This window comes from Rutilus rutilus (genome assembly GCF_951802725.1).
Source record: "Rutilus rutilus genome assembly, chromosome: 9".
NCBI lineage: Eukaryota > Metazoa > Chordata > Actinopteri > Cypriniformes > Leuciscidae > Rutilus > Rutilus rutilus.
This window is the reverse complement of record NC_140223.1, coordinates 14,611,563-14,624,913: the sequence shown is the minus strand read 5'-3', so window position 1 is coordinate 14,624,913 and position 13,351 is coordinate 14,611,563. Positions and strand designations below refer to the sequence as shown.

Genomic DNA, 13,351 nt, shown 5'->3' with positions numbered 1-13,351 from the left:
AGGACTAGAATTTTAGGTCAGTAAAACGGTCTGCCTGGAGCCAGACAGTTTTATTGCATTCTGGCATTACAAAAGCCGGGAGAAATGAAATTGCATTGTCACGGCTCCCAGAGCCCTTATCCCCAATGACGGAGTGACATAAACGCACGAGCCCTCTAGGTATCGCTGCCAGTGGTGAATTTAATAACATGACTGGGCGCCCCGGCAACGCAGGAACTGATGGGACGCACAGAGCTGTCAGAAGGCCTTTTGTTACTCAGACACCAGAGGTGCCACTAGCGAGACGGAACTAAATGAAAGCACTATATTACACAGTGATTTACAGTCAGTGGGGTTACAAATATAGCTTTAAGGTTTTGCCGTCTCATAGGTTATTTAATTACTTGGTTGTTTGAGGGCGGAAACATACGCAAGTAGGCTACGCGAGCTCGGACAAACCTCAGTACGCAATGGGGCGATGCAGTTCCATGAAGATGTCTGTCTGCCATTGAACTGGACTTTAGGTAAATTGCTATACACATAGCTATTGACACTAAACTACCTTGCTCAGAAGATTCTCTTCAAACTGTTGCTCCGCCATGATGGTAACGTTAGTTGAAACAAGAAGAAAAAACTTACGCAAATTTACGCTAAAGCGCCCCTTGCGGCAGCGCTGAGAATGCAACGCGTGGGCATACCATGCGTAATAGATTTCTGAAAAACGCGTGAAATCGCTAGGCTATCTATTCAGCATAAGAATTTACTGACATGTGTCCAAAATCATACTCATATGCATACTCTCTTAAGTAGATACTTTTTTGAATAAGTAATTACTTCATGGCCGCTAAAAAAGAAGGCCTACCTATAATAGGCCTACGTTCTTAGCCTATATGAATGTGTGTAGTATGAACTTAATCTGGACGTAGGCTACTACATTGGCCTTTATTGTTGTCATCACGTGACCTACCTGCTACCGGCATCAGTTAGGTGGCTTCACTGCCATTCATAAATCCTCTCACGTGGTCTCATGGGATATACACACTTAAGAATAGGCTAGCTACAGTCCTTCTGGGTAGGCTACTTTTTCCCCTCTTTTATGAGTAGGCTTACTGTGAATTCGGACATAGGCCTAGACCTATTTCTTTTGTCACATACTGTTTTTCGCCTAGCAGGGAAGCAATTTCGGATGCAGCCTATGTTTTTTACGCTTTGTTTGTTTTTTAGACCTTAGATTTTTTTCTCTTTTATATGGTAATTCTGCAAACGAAGAGCAAAATTGAATTTATCTGTCCTCATCGGCCATTTGACAAGTTAAAACCTGAGTCACACTGACTACTCTGACAGGCAAATTAAACTGCGTCTGCATTTTGCTAATAGTTAGCCCTGTATTCTTTGTCAAACAATGCTAGACTGAATAAGACACAAAATGTTTTTATATTTTGTCTCTGAGGGATTTTTTGGGGTATGTTGCGTATAGAATTTCAATAATTTTTAGTTAATGCACCATCTAAAACATTTTGGCAACTGATAACATTACATAAAAGCATGACATTTGTTTCCCCTCAATGTGGTATTGATTTGGAATTTGCAACAGGGACCCAGAGGAGAAATTACATTGAAGAAAACAGAGTAGGCCAAGGTTAAGAGGTGTCACATGAATGCTTCCTTAGTTGCTTTTTCGACTCGTAGAGTAATGCTCAACTCTTTTCTTATCCGTCTCCTGCACAGTTCATCTTTCTTCCAGTGGAATTTTAGTTGGCACAGGCACAGAATAGAGCATTCGGGGGCATTTAGACTTATTTATTACATGTTTTAATGGCTTTTGGGGGTGTAACCATGGATAAAGTCAAGCGCTATTAAACGCTGAAGTCTGAATTCGCATTCTTACCATTTTTGTTCTCATTAGGTTTCTTGGCAATGCGATTGAAAATCTTTAGCAATGTGCTGCGCAACTCTTCATTGCTCTGACAGGGAGAGTCTATTTTGCTTCCTCTAGCGCAGCAGGCCAAAACAGAGGCTAACTTCTGACCGTCACAGCATGAATGCAGCACAGCCCAACATTAAGTCCCTGTAATTAGGGCTTCAAGCTGCTTGCCTTTAATGGCTTTTAAAGGCTGGTTGTTCCCCTCACATTCTATCATAAGCAATTTATTAGACTCCTTAACCTCATTCTCCTCCCTGCCATTGTAGAAATGTATTTTGTGGTGAACCACTTTTAAAATATAGCGAAACCGTTTTAAAACTGGGTTTCCTTAATCACTGGTGTCTTAAGCTTTCATTAAGGGAATCAAAAAGGAACACCAATTAATCAAAGCAAATGACAACATTTTTACTGAACAGCTGCTATGTTGCTTGCATGGGACATGGGGAGTGGGCAAATGTATTTGCACTGAAATGTAATTGTACATCTTTGTGAAAAATGTAACTTTATTTATTTATTTGAGGCAAAGCGATTTTTGGATGTCCATTATTTGTCTTTGTCTTTCTAATGCTTTTAAATTTAAACATTTATAATTTTTTAAAGTATAATAATAATAATAATAATATATTATAAATCTCTCTTAATGTAAATATTTTAGTGGTGATTTTACTGTTGGGACATTGTTTTTTAATGTTTTTAAAATACGTCTCATGCTCAACAATGCTTGTTATATATATATATATATAAACAGTAAAAAGAGCAATAGTGTGATATATTATCAAAATGAATATTTCTGTGATGTCAAACTTGAATTTTCAGCATCATTACTCCAGTCTTCAGTGTCACATGATCCTTCAGAAATCATTCTAATATGCTAATTTGGTGCTTATTATTATCAATGTTGACAACAGTTTTACTGCTTAATATTTTTGAGGAAATTGTGACACATTATTTTTCACAATTTTTTGATGTATAGAAAGTTCAAAACAACATTTATTTGAAATAGAAATCTTTTAAAACATTATAGGCATACATGTATTTATTGTAACTTTTGATCAATTTAATGCATCCTTGAAAAAAAGTATTAATTGCCTTCTAAAATTTCAATCTCAATTTATTTATAAAGCACAATTAAAAACAACCACAGTTGACCAATGTGCTGTACAATGTTCTAAAACCAAAACCAATGAATACAAATAAAACAAAACAACAACAGACAACAGCAAGGGACATCACAAGTTATAGGCTACAGTGAAGAGAAACGTTTTTTTAATTATTTTTTTTATATGTAATGTTGGTGCACCTGGGTTCAGGTGCTGTTATTGAACCCAAACATTTGGCCGGTAGTGTATATGTTTCTAATATCCAAAGATGACAGTTAGATTTGAATCTGTGACATATGGAAGAAAATGTAAAATCTTACAACAAGGGAATGGCAAAAGAAACTTCAAGACATTAAAAAACAAACAGATGAAGATGTTGATAGGTGTTTTAATGATAGCAGCAGCTCTGATGAGTGACCACACACACACACACACACACACACACACACACTATTAATATACTCACACATATTCTAATTATACCGTCCTTGAACCCACATAATGCTTATTCTGAGATGGTGCTGCGTAAAACCCTCTGTCTTTTCTTGTGGTTCTCGACCGGTTACTGTCCACCTGTTAGCAGCCAGCAGGTGGGACAAACGCTTTCAAATCCCTCAGCGACACAAGGAAACTGTTCCAGCAAGTGCCTCACTGGCAAAAGAAACATTACAAGATTGACAGATGGCTGTACATGGTATTACAATCAATAGACTTTGGCTTGAAAAAGAAAACATTAAAGAAGTCATGAACTTCTGGAATTGGGTGGTATATTCATGTAGGATTATATCTGCCTCAGCACTGGAAACACTGTGAGGTAGATTCACTGTCAGTTTTCAGTGAAATTGTTGCCCACCCAAATTGTTCACAGGGCTTACATGCCATGATCCCAATTAGAGCCCAGGTCATGAGGGAAGCTTTAAATCACACATGTTCTCATTAGCACAACCACAAACTATACTGAACTGTATTTTTAGGTGTTGGTTCTCAACCGATCCCGAGACTAGTCAAATGGTTGGAGCCACGATGTGCAAGGCATCTGAGGTTTCACATGGATACTGCAGAAACTAAAACAAACTTCTCACATTTTGTCTTCACCCTGAAAAACCTGAAAAACCTCCAGAAAGCAATGCAGTGATGAAACGTAACCCGTTCATCGTCTTTGTTTTCAATCTCACTGGGGTTAAAAAAAACAACAGGCTTTTGTAGACTTGTATTCATTGAGTTTCGGTATATAAAATGGCTCATTTAGAAAGCAATTTCAAGTCATTCAAACATGCCAAGTCTCATTTGATTGTCCGTGTATTGGATAGTCAAAGTTACACATAGTACTCTTTAAATGTATTATAAAACAAATAATGACAATTTAAAAAAAAATGCTACAAGTGATTAGTTTAGTTAATTGTAATTAGTATATATATACACACACACACACACACACACACACCGAGAGAGATAAGGTTACGGTAAACGGCTGCTGCTAATACTTCACTGTTTTAGATACATTTTTAATTCATTATTATTTTTTACAGTTTATGAGCATGCAACTGGCTGCTTTTTCTCTCTCAGTGAAGAAACTCTAAACAACAAACAGTCGTGGGAGTCATTTGGTAAATATTGGAGAGGCCTGTCTTGCTCAATGACTTGTCCTCATTCACAGAGTGCAGCAAGCCAAGTTTCTATGGAGACAGCATTTTTCTGCTGATGCAAGAAGAACCTCTTCAAACCCCCCACATTCCCGCATTTACCTCCAGAGTCACTCACATAATCAGACGCAAAGCATTGACCCATGGGGAACACTTTTTCAAGACAGAGGTAGAATGTAACTCTATTTAGTTTTCTGGATGAATTTTCCAACCAAAATCACATAAGGCATTCTTTCCACGGGACACCACTTTGTGTTTTAACTATCACCCACTCTCTCACCCTCTGAAGCATTTCATTATTTCCAAATCCATGAGCTCAGACAATTTGTGTGTTCTGCTGTGTCAGTTGTGGCCTTTGATGTGAACTCCCCAACGCTGGGGTTGTGTTCATTAGCCAACAATGGTGTGATCTTGTGCTCATTTTTTCTAAGAATAACAAGAATGAGTGTAATCTGCTCTATAACCTTTAAATCCAAACTACTGGAACCCAGTGGGAGTCCCAAATTCTGACCTGAGAAAATTTGAACAACACTTAAGTACTTACAGGAGCGCATGGTGAAAAAGACCCTGATACACTGATCCTTTGAGTGGAGATACAGAGTGGCCCAAAAGACCACACTGAAAATCTGGGATTCAGAATCTGACTTTAAATCTCAAGATTGGTTTTGATATTTTGAAAAAAGTGACATTTTCTTGGTCACTACCCTAAACATAAAATGAACATTAGTTATGTTAACTTGAGTGTGTGTGTGCGTGAGACTAACACAGATTTAGTCACTTTCACTTTTCTTTTTCTTTTTAGATGTGTTAAGTGTAAAACATAGAGGAGGTGATAATGAAAGATAGCTGAAATAAGAGAAGTAGTGAGAAGGTAACTTGAGGCCACCAGCAGAGAGATATTTATACTCAAACTGGACAAACGTGCTGCCGAAAGCAGTGATGGATGAGATTGGGGCCACTGCGGTGTAACAACACGACAGCACAAAAGCTGTCCCGCTGTAGAGAAGACACTAAAGCCACTTGAGTGTTGAAAGCAAGACAGCGGGTAGGACACGAGGGTGACTGTCTGCTCACCTCCTGTAACTTTCCCTGGAAAAACTTTGAAGCTGCTGATGAACCACAAGGATGAATTTGATGTCAACTTTAACTTTAAATTACTTTATTTTGAAATATAGGTAACTTTGGATTAAAGTCTCACCTAATGTAAATTACTACAAAAGATGTTGGCGAAGGCAACTGGAATAAGGCCAAGGCTTCTGGGGGTCTCATTTTACCAGGATCACATTACAGGATCAATCAACAGCAGGGAGAAATACTCAAGACTGTAGCGGTGGGGCAGATCCAGGGCTGACGTTGTGTGTGGGTTGTGTCTGTGTTTTTGTGTGGTTGGTCAATACAGAGAAGAATAGACAGCATGATGTATCAGGGCTGTGCTGATGTGATCGATTACCTCTCATTGCCAAAAATCTATTTCCCTCCTCAGTGATGGAGAGGGTGCTGAGTTGGACCTAATGGAGGGTGATTTGTCGGGTCAGTAGCCAATAATCACAGGTGTGAAGCGTTCTTTTACGTGGGGCTTTGGGGATGTGGCTTTTGGGTCAGTTCAGTTTTTAAATCTAATCAGGTCCAACTTTGCAGTGAAGAAAAATAGACTTTTGTTGGTATTCCAAAATATAAATGTTGTCCTTCATCCTTTCAAAGGTACATAACATTCTGCTGACACAAATGGTACAAATCGATGACAAAAAAGCGCATTGTTGGTGTCCGTGACTGATTGGACCTCACTGTCTCCAACAGCTTTATCTGGTATATTGACAACATTTGAAGATTTAAAGGGATGGTTCATCCAAAATGAAAATCCTGCCAACACTCTCATATCATTTCCAACCTGCATAATTTTAATTCTTCCACTGAACACAAAATGAGAAAGTCCAAACCGCTCTTTTCCATTCTGAAAAAGTGACGAGCTATCAAGAAGTTATTTGCTAAATATCTTCGTTCATTGTTAAATTTCTTAAAACTAGATCAATTTACTCTGCAACACTGCATAAAATGTTATTGGCATAGATTCTATCTTGAATTTAAGATTGCTTGATTGCTTGCTTGCTGAAGCTCAAACATGCTGCGTAACACACGAGAATGAACCTCATTGGTTCTTGCTAAAGTTCAAATGTGCTGCGTAACACACGAGAATGAACCTCATTGGTTCTTGCTAAAGTTCAAATGTGCTGCGTAACACACGAGAATGAACCTCATTGGTTCTTGCTAAAGTTCAAATGTGCTGCGTAACACACGAGAATGAACCTCATTGGTTCTTGCTAAAGTTCAAATGTGCTGCGTAACACACGAGAATGAACCTCATTGGTTCTTGCTAAAGTTCAAATGTGCTGCGTAACACACGAGAATGAACCTCATTGGTTCTTGCTAAAGTTCAAATGTGCTGCGTAACACACGAGAATGAACCTCATTGGTTCTTGCTAAAGTTCAAATGTGCTGCGTAACACGAGAATGAACCTCATTGGTTCTTGCTAAAGTTCAAATGTGCTGCGTAACACGAGAACGAACCTCATTGGTTCTTGATAAAGTTCAAACGTGCTGCGTAACACGAGAACGAACCTCATTGGTTCTTGCTGAAGCTCAAACATGATGCATAACACATGAGAATGAATCTCATTGGTTCGCACACATCAAGCAAGCATAAGCTTCCGTTTACCACGACGGATGTATGCCTTGATGAATGTTTATATGTGAATAAAAGCCTAAATTTAATCTGTTCATCATATAAAGTGATTGTGTATCTTCAGAAAATTCATATGGATTAGTTTTACAATCTCTTTATGAACTTTTTGAAGCGTCAAAGTGGTAGTTGCGTGGACTGTCAATGGAGGGACAGAAAGCTCAGATCTCATTAAAATATATATTTTTTGCAGTATTGTAGCTTTCAATCTCATTCGCACTTGACACCTCAAGATACGTAGCAAGCTATGAGTGTGAATAATGAAATTTGATGTATTCCTCACACAAAGTTCAGAGCGCTTGGAATATAGTTAGCATGGATTACTATAATGGTGCATTTTTAACATCCCCATTTCCTGTTATTGTATCGAAAAGAGCAGCTTGCACATTGTGCTGAACATCTCCTTTTGTGTTGCATAGAAAAAGTAAATGACTTGGAATTGTATGAAAGTACGTAAATAATGACAGTGGCCAAGATGGATCAAAGTATAAACACATTGTATAACATGTTTTCACAGTATTAGTGTTACACGCCACACAAACGCTTTGACATGTTCAAGAGAACTTTTTTATTATAAACAGAAGGCATCAAAAACAAAGCAATGTCTGTCCCTCATTTCCAAAATGATTTACAAGTCATCAATCATTTGTATAACTCTAATATGTACAAAATAATTTTTCAAACTCCTGAGAACTAAATATATAAAAAAAAAATAACATGAGAAGATAAAAAGCACGTTAACTAAGCATGAACATCATCTGCTTAATGTTCTGGCCTCATATAAAAATATGTTTATTCCATAGACAAATATCTCCTGCCAGAATATGTACAAAAAAAATATTATATACCACAACTGGCCTCTGTAACACTTCCAAGTGCTACTGTTGTAAATTTCCAGTGAGTTTGCACCAAGAGTCATCTTGTTAAAGAAAGGTAAAGAAAGGAAAAAAAAAATACAGTAATAGTGGGAAACACAATTAACACTTCGGGAATACAGAAGACAAAAGCATGTCATTGAATGGTGAGAGAATAAATATCTGATGCTTTTATCTGATGCGTCCAAAGGCACTATGCTTGTAAATATATAAGGAGAAAGCTAGAAATTTAACCTTATAACCAAACCGCCAACTTTCACTCAGTTTTGCCATTTGTAACTTCATGAAATTGTGTTACATTAAACACGCATGCAAGAGTCAAGAATTTTTACAAAAAAGTTTTTTTTGTGTTTGAAAATTATTTCTAAATGAAATGAGAAAAAAGGCAATTAAAATAACGAAAATACTAGACTCAAGATTCTTTTAAAGAAGAGTCAAGACTATCTTTTTCATAATTAGTAATACAAATAACTGCCCCATTAATTTAAAGATGAGAAGCAAACCAATTTGTTGAACAAAAACAGATTTGTCTTAAACTCAAAACAGACTGTACCACAGCTGTAGCAACACTGCAGCTGATTTATGAACAATGAATCCAGGCGTTAGCAACTGCCATATCTTTTTCAAAAGGCATGCAACGTGTGACCATTGAGACTTATGGAGAGAAACAACCTTGCGTGCTTGCGAACAGATGCTCAGCACAACTCTAAGATGGAATGAAGCGAGGTCTGTTTGCAAGAAAGCAGAAAATATTAATTACAAAGTTCGATCTTTGAGGTAAAGCATGCTATGGAAGCCCATGTGGCACATGTCTGCTATGCGCCAGACGGTTTATTCTGGGAAATCCGAAGCTCTCGACACAGAGATGGGAGTCTATGAGTATCAAGGGTGGAGAGATGGAGAGAAAAAAAGAAATCAGCATAAAATTAAAAGGAGTGAACTAAATTGGCAAAGGCCACAAGGCTTCGGTAAAAACCTCAGGGGCCAACGGTGGTCCTTTTGATCTGTTGTGGCGAACGTCAACCCCCCATCAGCCTGTGACAGGTCCTCAGCACAACCACATGAAGCAGACTCCTTCCATTGCTCTCTAACTTATCCATTAATGAAAAAGACACTGCCGTAAGAGGGGTGTGTGATGAAATATGTCAAAATATAGACAAGCTGGGCTAAAATTAAACTGCATGTGTTGAGTTGAGTGAAACATGCTGTATTTTTATGCATCAGTATTTTTGTCATTTTTTCAGTCAAAATATTTACAGATCTTAATACATTAAATTTAGCGAAGTAAAATTTGTTAGTTAATCAGTTTCTTATTCCACTGGCATCTTTTTTTTAAACATGAACCTAAAAAAAATTGTTTATGATTAAAACTAGAATAATAATCATAATAATAACGATCAAAACGTTCTTCCATGTAACATCAAAAGTATATGTTTGAAGATTCTTTGTCATATTACGAAATGTTGTTTCTCAAAAAATGTCCTATTTATATCATTTATTATAATATAATATGAATATGTTGAATACATTTAGCTGAGAAGCAAAATTAGAATAATAGGTATTGACCTTATTCATTGGCATTTTTACTTTTTTCCATGGAACACTAAAAGTAAATTTTGGAATATTCTTTACAATAAGATGCATTTTCTTGAAAAGCAAAAATATCATAAACAGAATAAAGATATTTATATTTATTACAATATTAATACTATTATTATATTAAATATATGAAAATTTAGCTGAGAAGTAAAATTCGCACAATACATCTTAAATGATGTTCATTTTTCTTATGCCACGGGTTTTTTATTCTTGTTTTAAACAAAAACCTACCAAAACTGTATCTATGCTCAAATCAAATATGCAAATATGCTTATGCTTAAATATTCTTTGTTCAATATTTTTGCTTCTCAAGAAATTGTATCTTATTTTTATGACATTTTTCCTTAAATACTAGACCAAAATACTGATTAAAAAATAAAATAAAATTCCCTGCAGTCAAAACATAAGACTCAAGACTTCTGTGACTCTTCATGTGAAACTAAAGTGATGTTTTGCTCCTACACTGGAGAAGTCATATACATATATATTTAATAATAAAAAAAGAAGGGAAAGAACTAAGAATACGCTGCACCTGGTTTTAAAGCTAACAGTTATGTGCAATGTGGTAACGGGAATGGTTACGCACACAGTGTAGCTTAATTTTAGCAGACTTGTTTTCTTTGTGTAAATCCACCCTATGATCATAAACCATGTAAACCTCTCCCTTTACATCCTGAAATCACAGCAGTCCACCGAACGAAAACCATTCAGAACATATCTGCAGTAAATTACAGCCGTTTGCTACGCGTACAACGTGAGGATGAAATCGTAAACCGAGTCTGGAGAATACACAAAATACATTTTAAATGTACACTTTATCTCACTCTGCTGAGTTAAATAACACTTCCTCCGCTGACTTTTAAATTATTGTTGTCCAGTAAAAGTTCCCCTGCCTTTTCAAACATACCATTCCCTGCGTGAAATCACAGATCCATCCACGTGGGACACGTAGTCGCTGTCTGTGCCGTTGTCGTAGCACTCGTCCTGCAGGTAAGGGGAGCCGTTGTGTAGAGGCGGCCCGCTCGGGTTCACGTTATGATGGTTGTGGTGGTCGGAGTAATACGTGTCCTCTCTCTTAAGGCTGAGATTGTCACTCCAGGCCTCCATGTCTTTGTGGTCATTGGGATAATCGGGATAGATAATGTCTCCTTCTGGTTTGGGCTTCAAGTCCTGGCTGCCGTTGCCCGAGTCGCCTCCGTACACGTCGTGAAGCTCATGGGGCTGAAGTACATCCAGTTGAGACTCTTTTTGCATGTCTGATGGGCCGATGTACTGCTTGGTGTAGTAGTCTCCTCTGAATGTTCGGCGTTGACGCATGTAGAAAGCTCCCGCCAGTGCCATCAGCAACACCAGGATCAGGATCCCACCGACAGCACCGCCCACAATAGTGCCCAGACTGCTGTCCGGCGGAGAGGCCTGAGTCGGGGAGGTGAAGTGGGCACGCTGATTGATAGAAGCTGTGATGGTTAAGCTGGTGCCAGGCAGGATGGACTTGGTAGTGGTGGTGGTGGTGGTGGTGGTGGTGGTGGGGCTTGCAGTGGTCGGTGGCGGCTCTGAGAGGGCGAAATATGGACAAATGTTCAAATACAGACAAAGAAATAGATCATTAGAGGCAAGTTTTTGAAGAAAATTCTGCCCAGTACTGATAAATGTACACTATTAAAACTAAATAAATCTAGCTGAGAAGTAAAATTACTTTAAAACATCTTGAATTTGGTTAATCTATGGAATTTGTGGAGCCAGAGAATTAGGAATCATATAATAGATGTCAGAACAGATGCTGCTATTACACTGTGCTATACCATGTTTGGTTGTATTCTTCTTTTAATATTCTGTCTTAATTCTGTATGTTTTGGTTCTGTTGGTATTACATATTTATGGTAAAATGTATAGTAAGTCAGCTGGATTGGCTGTATCTAGTGTATCTAGCTTGACTCCTATATAGAAAAAAATAGAAAAACCAAAATAGGTTTATGCTTACAACACCAATTTTAAAATTCTGTCCAGTACTCACAAGCTGATATTAAAACGTATACGATTTTCTCTGAATAGATAAATAAAACTCGAAAAACTAAAAATAATTACTTTAAATCTTAGGCATCACAACATCATAATGTACAGTATGAAAAATATTCAGTTTTTAAGACTAAGATATTCAGTTTGAGATTTTCTAAAGATTACATTTATTTGTATTATGAAATTATGTTGTAAAATCCAATTTAACTAAATAGATGACAACAAAACCAAGATAAATGTAAAAATAAGGGAAATATATCCAATATCAACCAATATGATAACAAATCTCTGTTAGGTCCAAGGAAAAGGTGCTTTAGAGGAAGGTGGTGATTTAAAGGTTATCTTTCGAGATAAAAGGACAGAACTTTCAATCACAAAGACGAAAAACAAAATCCTGCTGATGTAACGGCAGGTTCAGGCACCAAAGGGCACACTCATTTGGATTTGGAGGCCTGTGAAGATACTGTAAGAATGAACAAGATTTAAAGACTGGTACATCAAGATTTTCTGGGGACATTAAAAAGGGAGTGGATGTTAAAAATATTGCTCTTTTGGCTGGTATAAACGTGGAACTATTTGGTGTTTCCTTTCCATTTCCTGTATGGGACGTCAACTAGGGACAACATTCATTTTAAGAAAGTCACTAGAAACTTCTTCAAAAAACAGGAGCTCAGTTCCTGATTTTTCCTATATCATTTAGTTTTTCTTTGTCCTTCCGACATCCATGTTTGTGCACCACTGCAGACGAAAACCTGCCACAATATTTGGATTATGACTTCACCACAAGAGCTACATCAGGGATGGGCAACTTCGGTCCTGGAGAGTTTAGCTCCCTAATCAAACACAACTGAGCCAGCTAATCAAGGGCTTCAGGATTAGTAGAAAGCTACAGGCAGGTGAGTTTTGATCAGGGTTGGAGCTAAACTCTGCAGGAAAGTTACCCATCCCTGAGCTACATGATAAAGTTTCCTCATGTTTTGCTGCCCGGGGAAGAGCCAAATATGTGGTAAAAAGCACAGTGGCATATATTGGATTGAACTGAAACTGCTGCGAGTTTGATCCAACTTTATTTACGTCATTGCTGAAACCTCACAGGCCAAATGTAGACCCTTCTGGCACATTCTAACAGCTTTTTTCTTTCCTTCTTTCCTTCTTTTAAATGGTATTTTCAACAAGAGATTCAGGAGTTCGCCTATTCAATAACAGGAAATACAGACTCAATGAACACACACTATGAAACAACACAATGTCAAACACAGTTTTGTCAGGTTTTCCAAAAGCTGTTCCAGAATTACCAGGATGCACTGCAACAGTTTAGTGAAAAAATAAATCCAAGAAGGTAGACAAAGTGAAAGAAATCAATCAAAAACTCTGTGCAGCAGGGATGACCTTGAAGTTAGCATCACCCTAGTTCCCGTACAGAAACCCAATAGGATTTTTTCATTGGCTTTGGGGATTATTGCAGAAAGTTTGTTGTG

General features: G+C 37.5%; 2 protein-coding genes across 2 annotated transcripts in view; both read right to left on the bottom strand.

The window, feature by feature from the left end:
• The window catches only part of mrm3a (mitochondrial rRNA methyltransferase 3a), a 526,058-nt gene that overhangs the window by 440,517 nt on the left and 72,190 nt on the right, over positions 1-13,351 (bottom strand). The window lies entirely within an intron of this gene.
• The window catches only part of nectin3a (nectin cell adhesion molecule 3a), a 36,637-nt gene continuing 31,217 nt past the window's right edge, over positions 7,932-13,351 (bottom strand). Inside the window, exon 6 of the mRNA XM_084419715.1 lies at positions 7,932-11,410. Coding sequence (XP_084275841.1) covers positions 10,755-11,410 — 656 coding nt within the window. The 3' untranslated portion in view covers positions 7,932-10,754. The remainder of the gene's footprint in view (positions 11,411-13,351) is intronic.